General features: G+C 42.8%; 1 protein-coding gene across 3 annotated transcripts in view; it reads left to right on the top strand.

Moving 5' to 3' along the window:
- Nucleotides 1-23,773, top strand: part of agrn (agrin) — a 526,525-nt gene that overhangs the window by 459,919 nt on the left and 42,833 nt on the right. For all 3 annotated transcript variants that reach the window (XM_060852337.1, XM_060852336.1, XM_060852339.1), the window contains 6 exons: nt 36-383; nt 2,458-2,650; nt 3,991-4,206; nt 6,892-7,121; nt 12,414-12,548; nt 20,552-20,648. In XM_060852337.1, the coding sequence (XP_060708320.1) occupies nt 36-383; nt 2,458-2,650; nt 3,991-4,206; nt 6,892-7,121; nt 12,414-12,548; nt 20,552-20,648 (1,219 nt within the window). The remainder of the gene's footprint in view (nt 1-35; nt 384-2,457; nt 2,651-3,990; nt 4,207-6,891; nt 7,122-12,413; nt 12,549-20,551; nt 20,649-23,773) is intronic.

Below are 23,773 nucleotides of genomic sequence, written 5' to 3'. Positions count from 1 at the left end.
TGTAGGTTTTCCTCTTTGTTTTTTTTTAACTGTAGATTTGGCACCAGTGCTGTTCACAACCACCAGCACAACCACAGCAGCCACAACAATGCCAGTAACCACAGCGTCCACACTGGTCACCCTCCCACTGGCAATTACCAGGAGGCCCCACTTTCCCACCAGGCGGCCCGAAGGGACTTCCATGACTCTGACAACCACGACAAAGGCAGCAACCCCAAGGCGACCCCTTCACTCCAAGGACACTCCTGCCAAGCTGCCAGATGTCTACATTTCCAAACCTTGTGACTTGCACCCTTGTCTCCACGGAGGCACTTGTGAAGATGATGGGAAGGATTACACTTGCAGTTGCCCAGCTGGAAGGGGAGGAGCTGTTTGTGAGCAAAGTAAGAACTGTAAAACTCCATAATAGGGTCTACATTTATCTCAACAATGTATTTAAGGATAAGATATTTTCTTTACCAGATGTGGATTCTCCCCAGTTTTTCATCTCTTCTGCTGATGATGGTGACTCTCAAGTTCTGAAGGTCCTTGAGGATTTTGTAAATGTGACTATTAACCATCAATGAGCTTTGTTCATTTATTGGAAGCAAAAGCAGGAATCCTCGGAGAAGCTCAGCAGGTGTGGCAGCACCTGTGAACAGGAAGCAGAGCTAATGTTTTGAGTGCAGTGACCCTTCTTACAGCTCCAGTTAATGTTAACTCTATTTCTCTCTCCATAGGTGCTATCAGACTGCTGGGTTTCTCCAGCAATTTTCATTTTGTTTCAGATCTCCAGCATCTGTAGTTCCTTGTTTTATTTTAATGAAGGGAGGTGGAACAATATTGAATTATCTCCTGAAAAGACGTTCAATCGTGTCTGTTTTCATTGTTGTGGAAGCAAGAATGCTCATTCTCACTCTGCATACCTCTGCCTCAACATCCCTCAGTTTTGATGAGTTCTGAGTATAACTGTCTTGGCTGTAATCAGCTTCTTTAACATGGAGAACTTTGCCAACATGCAAATGTTTGTTTTATTAGGCAGCCCTTTTCACTTTCTTGGTTTCTCTAAATATCACGTCTGGGCCCAAAGATTAGGGAAGTTGCTAATTTCTAGACTTCAGCCAGCAGAGTTGTGTGACAGCCTGAGGAGCTAAGCCTTCCTGTATTCCCCACTTCTTGTGGGAACGTGATGAACCTTTGGGAAATACCTCCAAAAGGCAGTACAGTTGAAATAAAGAATTCGAACCTGTGGGACCTCTGCTACAAACCTGTGTCCCCTTTCCACTCTCCAGTGTCCCTAGTCCCTAATGTGTTAGTGTGGTGCATCTTAGCTCAGTGTGCAAAAGGTGTAGCCCTTTTTTTTCTCTTGTCAATGAATGTTGTTACTCCTTTGAAAGAAGCGAGAAGCCATAGAAATACAGAGACTAACCAGAACCTTTGATTAAGTTAATTTTATTTTGTTAAGTGAACCAAATGTTAGCATTTTGTTTATCTTGTAAGTAAAAAAAAGCATTAATCTAATTGAGTGACATCTGTGCTACTGTTTCAAAGAGAGATTCAATTAGTCCATACTCATGCTCCCCCCACAGACCAGCACATTTTTCAATTCCATTTAATGGCACCCTTTACCCCTTTGTGTTTTCTTCTGTGGTTAGTAGATAAATAAATTTACACATTTTGAATATGCTGCAATTGAACTATGTCTTATTGTCATTTTCCATACATTTTGACCTCACCAGGTACTTTCCCTCGACAAACTCAATGCTAGCTAACCTACTAATTTTTTTTTTTGTTTTGCTGAAATGGTATCCATACTGATTCATCGCATTATCATCAACTGTATTTTTGGACTGAAATTCTTGTTGAGTTGCAATGCTACTTCAGAGGTTGCCTATTTAATGTTGTCACATTCAATTCGCTACTATTACAGTAAATGCCTTTTCATTTTAGCACACGATAATCTTTTTTGTGAGCTGTAAAGAAATTGGAGCAATGTTTTTCTGTATCAGAATTCTAAATCTCCCAGAGTGTGTAATTTAGTCTGTGTTCACTATATCACCACTGTTCCTGGTTTGAGAGAAGTCAAGGAGATAAGGAATAAATGGGCTTATCAAATTGTAAAGTATGCTTTAGATGTTGGACAGCTGGAGTTACGGAACTAGTCATTAATGCAATGTTCGCAACACACATTTGGCAGCCAGTTGGTATGTGTAATTCTTATAGGTTTTGCATTGAGGATTATTGCAAAAAAGAGTAACCTTAAAAACAGATTCTCAATTTTAGAATGAAAGCAAAAAATTAAAAACAAAACAAAAATGTATCTCCATTTCTTTTAGTAGTTACTGGTATGTAAAATCTTTTAAAGTCTCTTTTTAAAATGTTAATTATTTGGCTCATCAAGTTATTGTAAGTAATTTTCAAAAATCACAGTCATTGCTGATACTTGAACGTTGTTAAGATCTGCTTTGTTTTATACAGCAATCGTATACCATTTACCTGAGTTTGGAGGCAAGTCATACCTGGCATTTAAGACAATGAAGGCTTACTACACAGTACGTATTAATCTAGAATTCCGTGCCTCTGACCTGGATGGCTTACTGCTGTACAACGGACAGAAGAAAGGCAAAGACTTCATCTCTCTCGCCCTTGTGAGGGGCCATGTGGAGCTCAGGTAAGACTACATTCCTGTTAAAAGAAGCAAATTGCTTAAATAAATTGGTTCAGTTTCTAGTTATTGATTTTGATCATTTTAAAATAATGTAAAGCATGATTTAAGCAGACCACTCCCTTTGCATTGTAAAGATGCAAGTTCCATTGTAACCATATATATTACACACACATTCCACTGGACCCCCATATGTTTGGCCCTATTAGGTTTTCAAATAGGAATGTAAAGAAATTTATCTTGGCCCTTGAAATGTCGACCCTTTATTCTCAAGGCTTTGTTGTAAAAATTACACTGTATATCATTTTGCTTCTAACACTGGAATTCTACAGATTAATTTTTACTGTGGCCTCAGAACATCAGAGCCAAGCCATTTCAAAGTATTTAATGATCTGAATGTTGTAATAAATGTTTTTAATAATCTACCAGATGGCAGAAAAGACAAAAACATCTGGCCTGTTTAAAATATAACTGGATGGTATGCTGGGAGATTTAAAATACTAATTGGATGAGTCTCAGTGGACCATATTATCTTTTCTCACCTTTGACTTTCCTGGTATTGTTCTTTTGTTCCTACATGAACAGGTTTATCCTTCTAACAATCAGCCTGTTTTATATCCAGGCACTCATTCATCCCTCATTCTTCAGAGTCTGTTCTAGATATGTACTGCTCATAGGAAAGGAAAGGCAACAATTTAATTTTATGGAGCAAATTTGTATTTGTGCCTTTTATTACAGCACTGTAAAGAACCCTGCTTGAATTCATCTTATCAATATCTCTCAACAGTTTAAAAACTTTGAACATATTCCAAATGCATTTTTCATTCAGTTGGAACAACAGTAATTGTGTTAGCGAGTGAATTTCACAGAGGTTCAGAATGATATTTACTTTTCCTCCCTCCCATGTTGACCCCCTTCACGCCGTCATGTATAGCCCAGGGGAGAAATAAGAGAGGTCACAACAGTAACATGAAACTCTCCGGCTCGCTCTGCACCTTTTAACAACTTCCTCAAAACCAATTTCTTTCTTCATGGTATCGGTCAATGTTTTCAACCTCTCCCTTTCTTGCTCAGTGTTCATTTTCCTTACACTTATTTGGGAAATTTCTTGAAATTGTTGCTCTTGTAATTAACTGTTGCAGTTCTGAGGCTGGCAAAAATCAGAAGTAGATCTTATTAACTAGCTAAGGGAATTTGATATCAAGTTGATTAATGTTGCAATGCAGCAACTGCACGGGATGTCTGAGTAAACCATCTCTGAGTTGGGTTGCAGGTTGATACTGGATTTTCAGCCTATGACTGGTTTTTGCCTATTTGTCAATTTGCTTCATTCTGAATCCCTACAGGTTCAACACTGGCTCTGGAACTGGCATCATCATCAGTAAAACCCTGATAGAGCCTGGGAAATGGCACCAAGTGGTTGTGAACCGTAACCGACGTAATGGAATGCTATCAGTGGATGGTGAACCACATGTGCTTGGGCAAAGTCCTGATGGAACTGATGGACTAAACCTGGACACTGACCTGTTCCTAGGAGGGGCCCCAGAGGATGAAATGGCACTGTAAGTGTTTGCTATGACCCCCAGGAGGTGGCATTTCCATTCAGAATGCCCTGTTGCCTTGAATTCACTGTGTAACTGCATGCTGTCCCCACAACTCCAGAAACACTTGATGATCGGATGAGACGTTAAACTGAAACCCTATCTGACTTCTTATGATGGATGTATAGGAATCAATGACATTACTTCAGTGAAGAATGGGATGCTTATCTCTGGTCATCACAATATTGTTTGTAGTACAGGTTGTTCGGCTATAACACATGTTTCGTTAATGCGGAGTCGCTGTAATGCGATTAATGAATTGGGGACACCATTTGTAAAGCATGAACATTTAAAGCGTGTATTGGTTATGATATGATTTCAACCCCATTAGTTTAAATGGTGCTGCTATTAACACAATTTTCTTAACATGGGATTACATGAGAATGGAACTGTCACATTATAGCACAACCAACGGTACTTCGATAAACAATTTGAGTTCCCAAATTTCCTACATTACATCTGTGCCTACCCTTCAAAAGTGTTACATAACAGATAGGCTGCTGCTGAGTATCACTGTGGTTGATGTGACATTTTCTATGGTTTCTTATAGTTTGGATATTCTAACTCAGTCCAGGCCTGTTAAAGCATCTGGGAATGTGTAGACCTTTTCTATGGCGTGTTGGGGTGTGCAAGCCTCAACTTGTTTCCCCTTCCTGTTCCTAGTGATTCAATAATGTAATACTTTGCTGAGCATTGTAAAACCCTTTGCTGGGGTGGCTTGATGTTTGTTGGTGAGAGGGGAACAGGAGGAAAGAGGAGAGTTGGTGTTCAGCTTGTGCTTGGTTATGGTTGTTCTCTGCTGAACTGCTCCACACAGCTTTGCTGTCAATGTCATGAGTGAACCTGAGAGAATAGAGTTCAGAGGGTGACAGGATAGAATGAGGGAGGGAAGTAGAGAAGATAAGCAATCTGATGTCACACTGCTGGTTCTCAACAACACAGTCTAGATGGGTTAAAGTGTCAAGAGGTTTTGGGGCATGGGGAAGGGATTGAGTTCCAATGGAGACGGAATTCCTGAAATCAGGAGTTTGGCCCTCTGTTGGAGGAAGATTCCATTTTCTTGATTTGAGCATGGGATACAGGTGTCACTGGCTAGGCCAGCATTTATTGACCATTCTCGAGTGCCCAGAGGGCAATTAAGAGTAGACCACATTGCTGTGGGTCTAGAGTCACATGTAGGCCAGACCAGGTAAGGATGGCAGATTTCCTTCCCTAAAGGGTGGCATGATGGTACAATGGTTAGCACTGCTCCCTCACAGTGCCAGGGATCCAGGTTTGATTCTGGCCTTGTGGAGTTTGTACGTTCTCCCCATATCAACACAGGTTTTCAGCAGGTGCTCCAGTTTCCTCCTACAGTCCAAAGCTGTACGGGTTGGTTGGATTGGACTTGCTAAATTGCCTGTAGTGTAGGCCAAGTGGGTTATCCATTGTAAGTGCAGGGATAAGATGTGGAGAAACTGTATCTGAGTGAGATGTTCTTCTGAGGATTAGTTTAGATTTAATGGGCTGAATGGTCTCTTTCCTCTAAAGGTGTTAGTTCCCCAACAATCAACAAGTTTCACAGCCATCATTAGATTCTTGGTTTCACATTCCACCATCTCCATAGCAGGATTCAAATCCATATCTTCAGACCATAACCTGGGCCTCTGGATTAGTAGTCTAGTGATCATACCACTAGGCCGTCACTTCCTCAGTGGGAGCAGAGATGAAAACTTCAGAAGAAATTAGGTTGGAGTGTAAGAAGATGAAATTGAGGCTTTTTCCAATTGTTTAAGTACGGTGAGGGGGAGATTGTAATGGAAACTCAACAAGAGGTGAAATTAGGAGAAAGAATAGGGATCAAAGAAAAACACATGGAATATCTGGAGGAGTGTTTGTATCCCAGAATTACTGGAACCACTAACCTGACCACCTGCACTGATGAATAATTAGCAATTACTGGATGGCAGTGGATAAGAGGACCTTTCCAGATTGTTCTTTCTCCAAGGAAAAGATGTGAGATCGATAGTATAGACAGATTGGCACAGGTCAGGCGGAGGAGCTGGTTCCTTCCTGAGGTATAAATGTCTATATGTTCCCTGATTGAATTTACAAGCCAAGTCACCGAGGAACATAATATGGAAGAGTGATGAGAATAGAGCTTCCTGCATGAATTTTGAGTAAAAAATGAGGTCTGCAGATGCTGGAGATCACAGCTGCAAATGTGTTGCTGGTCAAAGCACAGCAGGTTAGGCAGCATCTCAGGAATAGAGAATTCGACGTTTCGAGCATAAGCCCTTCATCAGGAATCCATTCCTGATGAAGGGCTTATGCTCGAAACGTCGAATTCTATGCATGAATTTTGAGTAAAGTTACAGCCGGTATAAAACTCAGCCTGTCAGGTCATACTTCTGGAAGGAGAAAGAGGATTAAAATTTCAGGTTGATCAATTCTGATGAAAACTCAACAGTCTGAAATAAGAACTCTGCTTTATCCCTTGTCTGTCCAGTCAAGTGTTTCATGGTGTTTTATTTGGATTTTATTTAAAATCTTCAGCATCTTCTGTATTTTGAGTTGGATTGTTAAATACCTGACCTTCTGTTTCTCATTGTGTCAATCACCTGAAACAGTTCTTATGTTTCACAAAAATGCCTCCTATTTTTCCAGTGTTACAGAGAGAACAGCAGCAAAGAAAGGACTGAAGGGCTGTATCCGCCTGCTGGACGTCAATAATCTGGTCTACGACCTTGAGGAAACAGGCAGTGATGTCCTGTATGGCAGTGGTGTTGGCGAGTGTGGGAATAACCCCTGTCAAAACAACCCATGTAAGAATAATGGCAAGTGCCACGTAAAGGAAGCAGAGATGTTCCACTGTGAGTGTGACAGCGGGTTTTCAGGTAAAAGCCTTTGGCAATTAAGGCAAGACAGTAAACAAAGTTCTAATTCTCATAACAGGTAGCAAAGTCATTCTTCTTCAGGGCCGCACGGTGCTTCAGTGGTTAGCATTGCTGCCTCACAGTGCCGGGGACCCAGGTTCGGTCCCAGCCTCAGGCGACTGTCTGTGTGGAGTTTGCATGTTCTCCGGGTGCTGTGGTTTCCTCCCACAATCCAAACTTGTGCAGGTTAGGTAATTTGCTAAATTGCCCATAGGTGAGGTGCATTAGTTAGGGGAAGTGTAAAGGACTGAAGCGTGATCCTCACACAATGAGAATCATAGAATCGCTGCAGTGTGGAAGCAGGTCGTTCGACCCATTGAATCCATACCAACCCTCAACCCACCCAGAGAAATAGATACTTTGATGTAGTTGAGGGTACGTTCACCGAGCTGGGAAGTTGATTTGCAGATGTTCCATTCCCTGTCTCGGTGACATCCTCAAGGCATAGGAGCCTCCTGTGAAGTGCTGCTGTGCTGTGTCTTCTGGAATTTATTTGGTTCTGTTCCTGCTGTTTCGGATTGTTTGTTGTTGCGGTCACTATATTGGGTCTAGGTCAATGTTTTTGTTGATGGAATCCATGGATGAATGCCATGCTCCTCAAATTCTCTGGTTGTTTAGTTTGTCCTACTATCGTTGGCAGTAGGAACAGAACCAAATAAATTCCAGAAGATACAGCGCTTCACACGAGGCTCCAAAGCACTGAAGATGTCACCAAGACAGAAGATGAAACGTCTTCAAATCAACTTCCTAGCTTAGCGAATATGCCCACAACCACAGCAACTGGCACCCAAGCTACAAATCTTTACACAAATGTTGAAATAGATAGGTTCATGGTTAGTCAGCCCATCAAATCTCGTCCACCAGTCAATCATGGTTGACATGTTTCTCAACTTCATTCTCCTGCCTTCTCCCTGCAGCCCTCAATCCCCTTACTAATCAAGAGCTTGTCTATGTCTGTCTTAAACACACTCAATGATTTGGGCTCCACAGCCTTCTACAGCAATGAGTTCCAGAGTCACCACCCACTGGCTAAAGAAATTCCTCCTCAGTCCGTTCACTCTGAGGCTGTGTCCTCAGTTCCTATTCTCTCCTACTAGTAGTATTCTCCACATCCACTCATTCTAGGCCCCTCATTGTATCAGTTGCAAAGAGATCACTCCTCATCTTTCTAAACTCCACCAAGTACAGACTCAGAGTCCTCAACCACTCCTCATGTGACAAGCCCTTCATTCTCAGGATAGTTCTTGTGAACCTCCTCTGGACCCCCTCCAAGGCCAACACATCCTTCCCTAGATAGGAGACCCAAAACTGGTTACAACATTCCAAATGTGATCTGACCAATGCCTTATACAGCCTCAGCAGTAAACCTCTGCTCTTGCTTTCTAGCCCTCTCAGAATGAATGCGAACATTGCATTTGCCTTCCTGACCGCCCACTGTACCTGCACGTTAACCTTAAGAGAATCCTCAACTGGAACTCCTAAATCCCTTTGTGCTTCAGCTTTCTGAAGCTTTTCCCCATTTAGAAAATAGTCCAGGCCTCTGTTCTTCCTAGCAATATGCATAGCCTCAAACTTTCCCACATTATATTCGATCTGGCACTTCTTTGCCCACTCTCCTAGCCTGTCCAATTCCTTCTGCAGCCTCCCTGCTTATCGTATTTAGCAGCTTCCATGTGGCACTGTGTCAAAGTACCTTAACTTTAACAGAGTCCTAATAAGCTCTAACTAATTAATCCAGCCACGTCTTTGTTCAAAGCTTTCCTTAGCCCTTTCTCTTACTAAGCCATTAATTAACTAGGATGTGTCCCTGGCAGAAAGATTGTCTACATGAACAGCAGACAACAGAAAGTACATGCATTCTTCAAGAGCTGAACACTTGATGGCATTCTGAGTGTGTCAGCACATAGCAAACTGAAAAAGTCCATCAAAGAGTACAATTAAAAACGAAAGTCTTGTGCATATTGATACTGATGACTTAATTTCCAGAAACTCAAGATTCCAAGCTCTGTGTGTTTACTAATTTATAAAAACTGTCCCTTTTTCAAAAGGAACTGGATGCCACAATTTGTTGAAGCATTGTCCTTTTGTCAGTGGAACTTGGGCTTGATGGGGTTAAGACAGATGGAATAAAAATCTGTCCTGTATATATCGGTTCTGCTTGGTACATGCCTGAAAAATTCCTGGTAAATGACAGCTCACTGCAGAACACTTCCAAAGTCCTGATATGAGTTGTAACCTAAATTACATTCCTCATCTGTAGGGACCACAAAATTGTCTGATACTGGGAACAAAACATGACAGCTTGGTGCTGGTAGACAGACTCATCACTGTTGAGTTGAATACACATTGCTTTGGTGGCAGTAAGTCAAGCCTTACTTCAGAAAGTAACCTGAGGAGATCAAGGGATAGGGGTGAAGTGCAGAGTGGAGGTAGAAGATCAGACACAACCAGAGTTAATGACAAGCAGGCTCAAAGATCTGGATATATATTAGGTTTAGATTAGAACCCCCCCCCCCCCCCCCCCCCACCACCAACCCAACCTCCACTCCCGGCACCTTCCCCTGCAACCGCAGGAAATGCAAAACTTGCGCCCACACCTCCTCCCTTACTTTTCTCCAAGGCCCCAAGGGATCCTTCCATATCCGCCACAAATTCACCTGCGCCTCCACACACATCATCTATTGCATCCGCTGCACCCGATGTGGCCTCCTCTATATTGGGGAGACGGGCCGCCTACTTGCAGAATGCTTCAGGGAACACCTCTGGGACGCCCGGACCAACCAACCCAACCACCCCGTGGCTCAACACTTTAACTCTCCCTCCCACTCCACCGAGGACATGCAGGTCCTTGGACTCCTCCACCGGCAGAACATAACAACACGACGGTTGGAGGAAGAGCGCCTCATCTTCCGCTTGGGAACCCTCCAACCACAAGGGATGAACTCAGATTTCTCCAGTTTCCTCATTTCCCCTCCCCCCCACCTTGTCTCAGTTGATTCCCTTGAACTCAGCACCGCCCTCCTAACCTGCAATCTTCTTCCTGACCTCTCCGCCCCCACCCCACTCCGGCCTATCACCCTCACCTTGACCTCCTTCCACCTATCACATCTCCATCGCCCCTCCCCCAAGTCCCTCCTCCCTACCTTTTATCTTAGCCTGCTGGACACACTTTCCTCATTCCTGATGAAGGGCTTTGGCCCGAAACGTCGAATTTCCTGTTCCTTGGATGCTGCCTAACCTGCTGTGCTTTAACCAGCAACACATTTTCAGCTTAGATTAGAACCCCTACAGTATGGAAACAAACCCTTCAGCCCAAGAAGTTCACACCGACCCTCCGAAGAACAACCCACTTAGACTCGCCCTACACTTACCCCTGACTAATGCACCTGACACTATGGGCAACTTAACACGGCCAATTCACCTAACCTGCACATCTTTGGATTGTGGGAGGAAACCAGAGCACCCAAAGGAAACTCACACAGCCATGGGGAGAATGTGCAAACTCCATGCAGACAGTCACCTGAGGCAGGAATTGAACCCAGGTCCCTGGTGCTGTGAGGCAACAATGCTAACCACTGAGCCACAGTGCCACCCCTTATGTTTTCGCTTGGCTATCTCTTCCCTCTGGTCAGATGTGGTGCTTTTTTGGATATAAAAACTGAATAAGTGTTCCTTTTTCAGAATGATTTGGAGGAGCTGGAGTTGGACTGGGGTGGACAAAGTTAAAAATCACACAACACCAGGTTATAGTCCAACAGGTTTAATTTGAAAGCACTAGCTTTCGGAGCGACGTTCCTTCATCAGGTGGTTGTGAGGAGCAGCAGTCCAAAAACTTGGGCTTCCAATTAAACCTGTCGGACTATGACCTGGTATTGTGTGATTTTTAACTTTTTCAGAACTGAAGCATACCACAGTACAGTACTTGGGTTCCTGAACAACTGATAAATGTAGAAAATGCCTTTGAACAGAAAACACTTCCACTCCAAACTTTCTTTCATCCCTGTTTTTGTTCAGGCTTCGCAAAGAATTCCACTTTTTAGGATCATAGAATTTGACAGTAGAGAAGGAGGCCATTCGACCCATCGTAATGGTATCAGCTCCCCAAAGAGCGACGCAGTTACTCCCACACTCCAGCCCCAGCCCTGTCGCCCTCTAAATATATATCACTTTCATATATATATCCAGGTCTCTTTTGAAACTCCCATGGAATCCACTTCCGCCACTCTCCCAGGCAGCATTCTCAAATCCGAACCCCTTTCTGGATAAAGAAGTTTCTCCTCATCTTATTCCTAGCTCCATTGCTGTCAATTTTGAAACTGTGACTCCTAGATACTGACATGCCAACTGGTGGAAACAGAATATCTGTCTTTAATTTGTTCAGAATTTAGAACATCCCGAAAAGGTCACCTCTTAATCTCTCCTCCAAGGTGAAAAGGCCCATTTTTCTAACCTTTCCTTGTATTGAAAATTCCTCATTCCTGGTATCATTCTAGTAAATCTCCTTTGAACTCTGTCCAGAGCTCTGACACCCACGCTTAAATAAGGTGTTTAGAACTGAACACAATGTTCCAAATGTGGCTTGACCAATGATTGGTCCAGGTGTAGCATCACCTTTTATACTCTGTGCCTCTACTTATTAACCTAAGGATCGTATAAGCCTTCTGAACAACTATTTCAACTTGCCTGGCCATCTTCAGAAAATCATGCACATCAGTCCCAAGGGCCCTGTGTTCCTGTATTCCCCTCAAAGCTGTACCATTCTCGCACTCTGTGTTTCTTCTGCTAAAACGCACTGCCTTACATTTCCCTGATTGAAATTCATCTGCCAGATGTCTGCCCATTTCGCCAACCTGTCAGTGTCCCTCAGACATCATTCAGCATCATCCTCACAATTCACTATTCCCCCTAGCTTAGCCTCATCTGCACATTTAGAGGTTTTGCCCTCAATGCCCATCTCCAAAGCCATTTGTAGCTGTGATAACCTATTATTTTCAATACTTTGCCAAACCAGCTACTGAGCTGCCCAACAGGAAGTCCACACAAGCCTTATTCATGGGTCACTATCTTTATTTTTTTTAAAATATCTTAGCATTTGCTTAAGATTCCTGAATATTCATTGAAAATTCCTTAATGTTTGCATAAATTCCTTAATGTTTGCATAAGTTCCTTAATGTTTGCTGGTATGCATAATATAGGTTAGAACTGTAAGATGCCAGGATGCAACCATTGCAATATAATTTGATACATTTGCAGGAGCAACGTGTGCAGATGAGCACAACCCTTGTGACCCCAACCCCTGCCACCCGTTAGCGAAATGTTTGGTGCTACCTGAAGGCGGAGCGAAGTGTGAATGTCCAATGGGACGTGAGGGAGACTTCTGTGAAAGAGGTAACATGTAGTGCTGTATTTTCAAACCGAGCAAGTGATAAATCAGCCAGCAGCAGCGGCCTACAGTTCAGTGATCAGTGATTTTTCTTACGGTTGAAATACAGATCAATCAAAGCACTGATTACTCAGTCAGAAGCGCTTCCATTAGAAACCAGCAAGTGATTAAATTGAAAATATTAGTGACACATTGATTGGTGATGAAAGGTTTTCTACTCATGTACAGCTGATTTCATGTTTCTTTCATTGCCTTTATGAAACTTGTGTCAGCTGAAAGTACAAACACAGGTGCTGTGAATAGACGTATTGGAAACAATCACTATTGCTTCTCTTAAAAAGAGAGATATAATTTTGGATGCTTCGTGGAGATTTGAGGACAGAGTAGAAATTTGAGTTTACATATCAGCTGCAATAGCCTCTCTCTCATCCTAGCTCGGGTTCTCTCTTTCTTGGTCTTTCACTCTTGTATTCTCTCTCTCTCGCTCACTTTCCCCCTCTCTCTCTTGTTCTCCCTCTCTCACTTTCTCATTTTCTCTGTCATTCTGTTTCTCACATTCTCTTTCTCTCTTGCTCTCTCTCCTCTCTCACTGTCTTGTGTTCCCTCTCAGTTGTTCTGTCTCTTATTTCTAACTCTGGCTTTCTCTTTCTCTCTCTTACTGTCTTGCTCACTTGCGTTTGCTCTTTTGCTCACTTTCTCTCCATCTCTCACTCACTTTTTCTGTCTCACTCTCTTTTTCATTTTCTCTCTCATTCTGTGTGTCACATTCTCTCTCCCTCTGTTGCTCTCCCTCTCTCCTCTCTCACTGTGCTCTCTCTTTCTCTCCCTCTAGTTCTCTTTCACATTCTCTCTCTTTCTCATTCTCTCATTCTATTCTCCCATTCTGTCTTGGTTGCACACACTCTCTCTTTCTCTCTCACGTTCTCCCCTCTTGGGCTCGTCCCATTCTCTCTCTGTCTCTTCTTGCGTTGTCTCTGTCCTCTCATTTTCTATCTATTTCTGTTACTCTCTCTTGCTCTCTCTCTCTCCCAATGACGTGCTAACAAATGTAAGTCTTTTTTTTGGAAAAATGAGGCTGAGTAATCGACTCCGTGCTGGCAAGGCTCAGAAGTATCAGCCGAGAAACTGTTATTGGGCTAGGAAACAGAGATAACAGATTGTGGCTGACTTTTTGCTTACAATCTTGGAGAAGCCGGTATTGTCATCTATGCAGCAGAGGAAATTGAGGGGGAATTTAATCAAAGTGAACCAGATTGTAATAGTTTAGTGAGAATAAATGAAGAAAAGTTATTCACATTAAACTAAAGGTTGAAGGACTAGGACTGAATGAAAGGTTTTGAGGTCAGGATGCAGCCTGGGCTTTTTTTTTATGCAGCAAATGGTGATGACGCAGAATTCACTGCCTGTGAAGGGAGGAGAAGACAGTGAACAATTTCAAGAGGAGATTGGTTGAGATCTTAACGGAACTGAAGGACTATGGGGACAGAGCACTGAAAGAGGATATTTTGGCTTGCTGTATAAGGAATTGACTTGGACTCAATGGGCTGAGGGGCCTCCTTTGAACCATTATCACTCTATGGCAATCAACAAGTTGGAGGTTGAAGAAGAAGAAAGGACATTAATGATCATTTTATACTGCAGTATGACAGATTCCTATGTGACTTGGACCCTGTGGTAGAAAGTGGCTGAAGTTGAATTTAATTCACTGTTGCTTGAGCTTTGCTTCATTTATCGACCCTGAATCCTTGAAGGCTTCTCTCCAGGTGGCTGCCCCAATCAGAAGATCAAGTTAGGTTGAACATTTGAAGGAAAGATTAGTGAAATCCTGCAGTGATAAAGTCAGTTTGCAAGTTAATTGTATTTTACTCAATGCATACCTGATGTATTTTTTCAAAATGTCCGTGAATGTGCTGTTGTGGGGAGAATTATTTGAGAAAGAGGATAACAAAAGTGAAACCCCCACAAAAAAATATAATTTTGATAGGTTTAAGGAAAGGTTGGAAGCTTGGGCGACAAGTGTGGTCATTGTCTTGGATTTGTGTTTGCAGCTCTTGCAGTTCTTTACTTCATCAATAAGTGGCGCTCTAAGCTCATTTCGAAATGCTATTTGTTCAACACTAGCTCCTGACCTACTTCCAGCTGGGCTGGATTTTCATGGAAACTGTTTTGTCCACTGAAAGCGAATTCAAGGAAATTTTTCCTGAATACAGAAACATCTAGTGTTCTAACAGTTCAGATATTCAGAGGTGTGTTCTGCTAATGGAACACAGGGACTGGGGGTTCTGATGCTTACCTGAGTTCCAAGGTTGTACCTTATGTCCGATGCTTGGGTTAAAAGTCCCACCTGCTCCAGGGGTGTGTAATACCGTCTCTTCATATGTTGATCTCAAAAATATCCACACTTGAATTTGCAGTCAGGATGATTTTGCCGCTGAGAACATTTGTGCTCTTTGCACTGTCCTGTTTTAATCAGTAAGAACAGGTTTCTGAGAGCTGAAGTGTGACTTAGGTTTATGGGACTTTCCAGATAAAAAGTCAAGTAAAACTGGAGGACATGAGAGCAAAAGTGAGCCATTCATCCCATTGAGCCTGCTCTGCCATTCAATGATATCGTGGCTGATCTGATAATCAACTCCACTTCCCTATCTTTTCCTCATAAACTCTGATCCTGTTACTGATTTAAAAATCCGACTATCTCTGCCTTGAACATACCTAATGACCCAACTTCTACAGCCCTCTGAGGCAAAGTATTTGACAGATTCACTACCGTCTGAGAGAAGAAATTCTTCCTTATTTTCAACTTCAATTGGTGACCCCTGATTCTGAGTTGCACCCTCGAGTGCAAGGTGCTGGTGAATGCATCTGGAGTACCGAGAGCAGTTTTGGTCCCCTCATTTAAGGGAAGGTATTATTTCATTCGAGGTAGTTCAAAGAAGGCTCACTAGGGTAATCCTTGGCAATGGGGGGGATTGTTTTATGAGTAAAAGTCAAGCAGTTTTGGACTCTACTCACTGGAGTTTAGAAGAATGAGAGGTGATCTCATTGAAACATACAGGACACTTTAATTTAAAGAGGATTGACAGGGTAAATGATGAGAGGATATTCCCCGTCATGGAGAATCTAGGACCAGAGGACATAGTCTCATGTGACAATCCTGCTCCTTTCCCAAGAGTGTTCTTTTTCCAAAAGTGTTCTATGAGGCAGAGTTGCCAAAATGTCTGGGTTGAAGAAGTTATTAAATTTTTAAACAACTACTTGTACAATGAAAGGGGAATGGCCAGTTCTCCCAGCTCAGCTTTGCTCTGGTTTTAGTTTGAGCAAACAGTCAGTTGCTTTTGAGGAAGAGACAGTTCCATGGAAGAAGGTGTTCCATGCTGAATCTCTCTCTCTCTCTCCTGTAAGATCCTGTGTTCAATTTTACCTTCTTTGCCAAAGGGTGTTTTCGGGGATTGTTGCAGGCAATTGGAACAGCATCATTAAGTTGTGATAGAGTCATATAGGTTTTTAAATTATTCTATATTCTGTGTGTTACTCAGTAATCTTGCAAATGAATTCTGTTTTGCTTAAATCTAAGTGGATGGGCCAGCTACATCACTCCTGGAATATCCGCCTTGCACCTGTTTAAAACAACTAGAAAAGTTAGGGTCTGGGCTACCTTCTTGAAGTACTTTGAGGGGGTCTGACCTGGTCCATAACACTCAAAATAAAGGGATGCCAATTTAATACTGAGAGGAGGAGGAATTTCTTCTCTCGGAGAGTTTGTGAGCCTTTGCAACTCCTTGCCACAGAGCTGTGGGGGCAGAGTGTTTATTAAAGGCTGAGATAGATTCTTGATCAGTCAGGGAATCATAAGTTATGGGGAAAGGGGAGGAAAGTGGACCTGAGGAGCTTTGTCAGATCAGCTGTGATCCTATTGAATGGTTGAGGAGGCTTGAGGGGCCGAACAGCCTCCTGTTGTTCCTATTTCTTATGGTCTTATGGTTCTAGACTTTTCCACAACGAGAAACACTCACCATCTTACCTGTCAAGTCCCTAATATATAAAATGTATAGTTACCACAGTGGGCAGGAGAGAGTTACTATCAATCATTTCTTAAAAAAGCTACATAAACGATAAAGCAGTTTGAATTCATTTATGCTCCTTCTACCCTTTGCCTATTTAAACTGATTACTTTGAGTAAGTACTCTAGGTTGCATTTAACATGCTACGTAAGGCCTATGAAACCTATTCAATACCTCCCCAGGAGAATGCAAAGTGCCAAAGAACCGACACGATTCAAGGCAGCATGTGCTGAATGATAAATGTCATTTGAAGATATGCTAAAAGAATTAATATTATGTTTTTGCTTCAGTGATTATTCTTCTATTGATAGAGCTCAGGGATAAGAATATTCTATATCATCTGAACAAAACCTTGGAAGTGCAGCTGAACACTCAGAATCCTTTCAATGAAAAGAAATTGATTGATTGAAGGGAACTGTGACTGAAATCTATTTCCCTGAAACATGCAGCAAAATGGAGATTTATCGTTGCTTTGTGGCAATGTGGAATAAGTGGTGTGAAAAATATTGCGGGCACGGAATGCTGCTTTCTTTTCAGCAGCCGTTGGAAATTGTTGCAAGTGACAATTTTCCTGTAAGAACTGGGACAGATAATCAAAGCATGAATGGAGCTCAGCCACAGGGGATATTTGCAATGAAAGCTGTTCTGGTAAATAGGAGCAAAATTCTGGGGATGCTGGAAATCTGAAAGAAAAATAGGAAGTTCTGGAGAAACTCAGCAGGTTTGGTAAAATCCATATAGAGAGAAACAAGGTTAATGATTCGAGCCCGATATGATTATTTTTCAGAACACTGTACACTAGGCTACGGTGTCTCAGCTGTTGACCTGAGAGCCAGTGGGAGTCCTGTGATTTTGAGGGGAATGTCTTCCTGAATTAAATATAAGTCAGGCACATAAGGTGGCCAGTTGGGGTTGTTCCCTGGAAATATACAATCCTGGGGGTTGAAATCCCACTTGTGTGGAATAAAGGATTAATTAAACACTTTCCTGAGGAGTAGCTATGAGCACGTGTGTAAACAGCTTTGACATCATCACATTCAATCTCAGATAACAGCAGCCTGAGTCGAGAGGATCCCAGAAGAAGTCCTTGCCTGATATCCCTTGTCTATTGTTGCATTCAATGCCAACATCCAATTATAACAGGCCACCCAAGCCGGTCAGTCATGGACCAGCAGCTGCTTACTGCCATCAGCGCCACTAGGAATATGGTGGTGACTTATGGCAGTACAGCCACCATGGGTCAGGAAGTAGCAAGATTCTCAGGCCACAGCTAAGGAAGGGAGGATGGGGCTTGGGGGGTAGCAGGACGATGGGGATGGTAGGGGCAGGATTGCTGGCATGGTGCTGAAAGAGGGCGCAGAATGTTAGCCCACTCCGCAGGAAACTCTCAAACCCTCAACCACCTTCACTTCGAATCTGAGGGATTCAGGAAAGTTCCAGACATGCACTTTGCAGCAGGAATTGCTTGACATTAATCATCAGACAGACACTTTTATTGTCTCCTGTTGTAGCCAGTAATGCTGTCATTGCTGTCCTAGCTGAGGGAGTACATTGACGTAAAAGGTTGTGGACTGTCACTGATATATAATGCATGTGGTGATTGTGAGTGTTTGGGAATTTATTTTAAAGTTGAGAGTGTGTTGCTGGAATAGCACAACAGGTCAGGCAACATCCGAGGAGCAGGAAAATCGACGTTTCGGGCTGGATCCCTTCATCAGGAAGGATTTATTTTAATGTTGAAGTCTTGGAAGTGTTGACTATTTAAATTTTGTGGAATGCAAGGGTCACTGGGAGGATAAGCATTTATTGCTCATCCCTGATTATCCTTGAGAAGTTGGTGTTTCGATGCTTTCTTGAACTATTATAATCCACAGGGGTTAGGTATTCCCACAGCACTGTTCGGAAGGAAGTTGCAGGATTTTAGCAACTTGTTTACTTATCAGTTGTAACCAAGACTAGAAGCAGTGCGCCTCATTTCTAGTATCCGCTGAGACCCCCTCCTTGTACCACAGCCAAGTATTACTGCTGCATGAGTAAGCCCACCAACTGAGTTTCAGCAGGTTATTTAACCAAAAGGGTCATCAGAGCAGTCAATCTCATTCTGTGAATATTCTCCGCAGCTGCACTTCCAAACAGAGGTGACTAGGTGACGATCAGGAGCCAGAATTTGGGCTGAGTCTTTTATTACACTTATCTTCCTCCTGAGTTTAGCAATACTGCATAATCCATTTGCATCATTGTTAGTTACCTTGTCTGGTCCCCAGGAGCCAAGCCTAAAGCTATCCAAATGGTATCGTCAGATTCACTGACTCAGCAACCCCCATGTCCCACACTCGCAGGACAGTGACTTGCTCAATGTCAAAATCCTGCCCTGCCCTACCACTGACTCTCCTCCTCCCTTGGTGGCACCCCTCATGTCCCTGTGGATAGCCCCCACCCTCCATCATGACCCCCCTCCTTCCACCGACAGAACAACCTCAAGACAGGAATGTCCACTCTGATTTCTCTTCCCATGTCTCATTGGTGTTAGTTGGAATGAAATGGAGCTATTGGATCCTGCAGCTCTTTCATATTAAATCCAAGTGCCCATCAGTCACATGTGGTCTGAAAGATGAGTGGCAGTATACCTAGCCACCAGAGGTGGCATCACAAATTGTGTCACCCAAAGCCAATACTAGTGTTTCCATTTTGTTTATTCTTGTGGCACTTGACCTGGCTTTTAGTTTCTTTCAATGAGAAAGGGTTCCAAACTCAAGAGCTGTAGGGTTTGTAGTGATTGTAATGGGAGCAGCTAAGTGGATCTCATAGAATATGTTAACCTGGTCCAATCAGGGAGCTCTGGCTGACAGGTATTTGACAGGGATTTGAGGTTTCTCATTTCCCTGAAAACCGGTTGAACGATAGAGTTTGGAGCCAGGCTTTACCATTCCCCTCCCTTGCAAAATTGCTGTTTCTCTGTATACAGCTATAAATTGTTTTGTAAACTGTGAATTGTTTAATAAAATATAAGAATAAATAGAAGTGGCAGAGGTTCTGTTCACTCTGAAAGCTGGTTTTTGGAAGCTGGACCAGTATCAAGGGCTCTCCATGTATAAATAAAAGGTGACGGGGTGATAGGATACTGGCCTCTGTTTTCAAGATCATAGAGTTTTACAGAAAGGAAAGAGGCCCTTTGTCCCTTCATGTCTGTGTTGGGGATCAAACATCAATCTACTCTAATCCCATTTTCCAACACTTGGAAAACCACGGAGCCTTATATACTATGGCGTTTTAAGTGTTCCTCTCTTTAGTTGTTAAATGTCTCGAGGGTTTGTGCCTTTATAACGCTTTTGGGCGGTGAGTTCCAAATACCCATATAGAACGTTCTGGTATAATGCGACAGTTGTATTCCTCTGCAATCTTGTACTATAGAAAATCATGCTGTAGAATATCGCTGCAGAAAATTGCTACATCTGTTCAGTAGAAAGTTTGCATTTCCAAACAGTGTCTACAATTTGTCAATTGTGTTATAGCCAATTGGTGTTGCTGGAACACACGTTATCGCAGAATAACCTGTACCTGTTGAGTGAAAAAGATTTTCTAAAAGCCCCTGTAAACTTCCTGCTCCTTAACTTAAAATTGTGCCCACTGGTGACTGGCCCCTCAACTACAGGGAAAAGCCACCCCCTATCTGCTCTATCTGTTTGCATGCCTCAATCAGATTAGCCCTCAGCCTTCCCTGCTATAAGGAGAACAACCCCAGGCCTATCTCATCTCCAAATCACTCCCGCTCAGGTGACATCATAAAGTATCTCCTCAGCACCATCTCCAGACGCACCATCATGTTAGTGAGAAAGGTGAAGTGTAGATTTTGAAATCTTAACTTTTCACTAATGTCCATTTTCTTTTAAATGTTTTCAGCTTTGACTTGTTCATATTGACAGCAACTTCTTTTCTTTTACCACCAGAATCTGAGCAGAACCAAGCTACTGCTTTCATTCCAGAGTTTAATGGGCTTTCCTATCTCAAAATGAATGGAATCCACACGTTTGTTAGCGAATTGCTGTGAGTAGATTTGATGCTTATAGAAATGTGCTAAAATTAGACTCAACCTGTACTCTGACTGGGTGAACACATCTCTGAAATTACTTTCCGAATGAATCTCCAAAATAAAGGATTTGCAATGACCCCATGCTAATTATCCTCCATAAACCCATTTCCAAATTCAAAACCTTTTAGCTAATTTTCAGTCTGAATTGTTGCACATTTTACAAAGGTTGGTGCTGGCCTCATGGGGAATAGAAATCAATATTTACTCTGAAAGATAGGGCATTGCAATTGTTGAGGGGAAGATACAGAAAAACTGTCCACAATGACTAGGTTGGCCACAGAACAGGAAAGTGACAGCTCTATGTGTGAAGTAACACATGCTGGTGAAGGAAAGTACACCTTAACTCGTAAAATTTCAACTGCATAAGATAGTCATAGAGATGTACAACTTGGAAACAGACCCTTTGGTCCAACCCGTCCATGCCGACCAGATATCCCAACTCAATCTAGTCCCACCTGCTAGCACCCGGCCCATATCCCTCCAAACCCTTCCTATTCATATATTCATCCAGATGCCTTTTAAATGTTGCAATTGTACCAGCCTTCACCACTTCCTCTGGCAGCTCATTTCATACATTTACCACCCTCTGCATGAAAAAGTTGCCCCTTAGGTCCCTTTTTTTATCTTTGCTCTCTCACCCTAAACCTATGCCCTGTAGTTCTGGACTCCCCCACTCCAGGGAAAAGACTTTGCCAATTTACCCTATCCATGCCCCTCATAATTTTGTAAACCTCTATAAGGTCACCCCTCAACCTCCAACAGTCCAGAGAAAACAGGCCCAGCCTGTTCAGCCTCTCCCTATAGCTCAAATCCTCCAATCCTGGCAACATCCTTGTAAATCTTTTCTGAACCCTTTCAAATTTCACATCTTTCTGATAGGAAGGAGACCAGAATCGCTTTCAATATTCCAACAGTGGCCTAACCAATGTCCTGTACAGCCACAACATGACCTCCCAACTCCTGTACTCAATACTCTGACCAATAAAAGAAAGCATACCAAACGCCTTCTTCACTATCCCATCCACCTACGACTCCACTTTCAGGGAGCTATGAACCTGTACTCCAAAGTCTCTTTGTTCAGCAACACTCTCTAGGACCTTACCATTAAGTGTATAAGTCCTGCTTAGATTTGCTTTCCTAAAATGCAGCACCTCACACCTATCTGAATTAAACTCCATTTGCCACTTCCCGGCCCATTGGCCTATCTTACCAAGATCCTGTTGTAATCTGAAGTAACCTTCTCGCTGTCCACTACACCTCCAATTTTGGTATCATCTGCAAACTTACTAACTGTACCTCTTATGCTCGTATCCAAATCATTTATGTAAATGACAAAAAGTAGTGGACCCAGCACCGATCCTTGTGGCACTCCACTGGTCACAGGCCTCCAGTCTGAAAAACAACCCTACACCACCACCCTCTGTCTTCTACCTTTGAGCCAGTTCTGTATCCAAATGGCTAGTTCTCCCTGTATTCCATGAGATCTAACCTTGCTAACCAGTCTCCCATGGGGAACCTTGTCGAACATCTTACTGAAGTCCATTTAGACCACATCTACCGCTCTGCCCTCATCAATCTTCTTTGTTACTTCTTCAAAAAAATCACTCAAGTTTGTGAGACATGATTTCCCATGCACAAAACCATGTTGACTATCCCTAATCAGTCTTTGCCCTTCCACATACATGTATATCCTGTCCCTCAGAATTCCCTCCAACAACTTGCCCACCATCAACGTCAGGCTCACTGGTCTATAGTTCCCTGGCCTGTCCTTACTACCCTTCTTAAAGAGTGGCACCACGTTAGCCAACCTCCAGTCTTCCAGTACCTCAAGTGTGACTATCAATGATACAAATATCTCAGCAAGAGGACCAGCAATCACTTCTCTAGCTTCCCATAGAGTTCTAGGGTACACCTGATCAGGTCCTGGGGATTTATCCTTTGTGTTTCAAGACATCCAGCATTTCCTCCTCTGTAATCTGGACATTTTGCAAGATGTCACCATCTATTTCGCTACTTTCTCTATCTTCCATATCCTTTTCCACAGTAAATACTGATGCAAAATACATGTTTAGTATCTGTCGCATCTACTGTGGCTCCACACAAAGGCCGCCTTGCTGATCTTTGAGGGGTCCTTTTCTCTCCCTAGTTAACCGTTGGTCCTTAATGTATTTGTAAAAACCCTTTGGATTCTCTTTAATTCTATTTGCCAAAGCTATCTCTTGTCCCTGATTTCCCTCTTAAGTATACTCCTACTTCCTTTATACTCTTCTAAGGATTCACTCGATCTATCCTGTCTGTACCTGACATATGCTTCCTTCAATTTCTTTAGTCATCCAGCATTCCCTATAACCTACCAGCCTTTCCTTTCACCCTCACAGGAATATAGATTAGATTACTTACAGTGTGGAAACAGGCCCTTCGGCCCAACAAGTCCACACCGACCCGCTGAAACGCTACCCACCCATACCCCTACATTTACCCCTTTACCTAACACTATGGGCAATTTAGCATGGCCAATTCACCTGACCTGCACATCTTTGGACTGTGGGAGGAAACCGGAGCACCCGGAGGAAACCCACGCAGACACGGGGAGAATGTGCAAACTCCACACAGTCAGTCGCCTGAGTCGGGAATTGAACCCGGGTCTCTAGCGCTGTGAGGCAGCAGTGCTAACCACTGTGCCAGCGTGCTGCCCATATACTTTCTTTGGATTTTCATTATCTCATTTCTGACGGCTTCCCATTTTCCAGCCATCCCTTTATCTGTGAAAATCTGTCCCCATTCAGCTTTTGAAGGTTCTTGCCTAATACCATCAGAATTGGCCTTTCTCCAATTTAGAACTTCAACTTTTAGATCTAGTCTATCCCTTTCCATTGCTATTTTAAATCTAATAGAATTATGGTCCCTGGCCTCAAAGTGCTCCCCCACTGACACCTCAGTCACCTGCCCTGCCTTATTTCCCAAGAGTAGGACAAGCTTTGCATCTTCTCTAGTAGGTACATCCACATACTGAATCAGAAAATATTCCTGTACACACTTAACAAGTTCCTCTCCACCTAAATCCTTAACACTATGGCAG

The sequence above is a fragment of the Hemiscyllium ocellatum genome, chromosome 37 (assembly GCF_020745735.1).
Source record: "Hemiscyllium ocellatum isolate sHemOce1 chromosome 37, sHemOce1.pat.X.cur, whole genome shotgun sequence".
Lineage (NCBI taxonomy): Eukaryota > Metazoa > Chordata > Chondrichthyes > Orectolobiformes > Hemiscylliidae > Hemiscyllium > Hemiscyllium ocellatum.
This window is presented reverse-complemented; position numbering and strand designations above follow the sequence as displayed.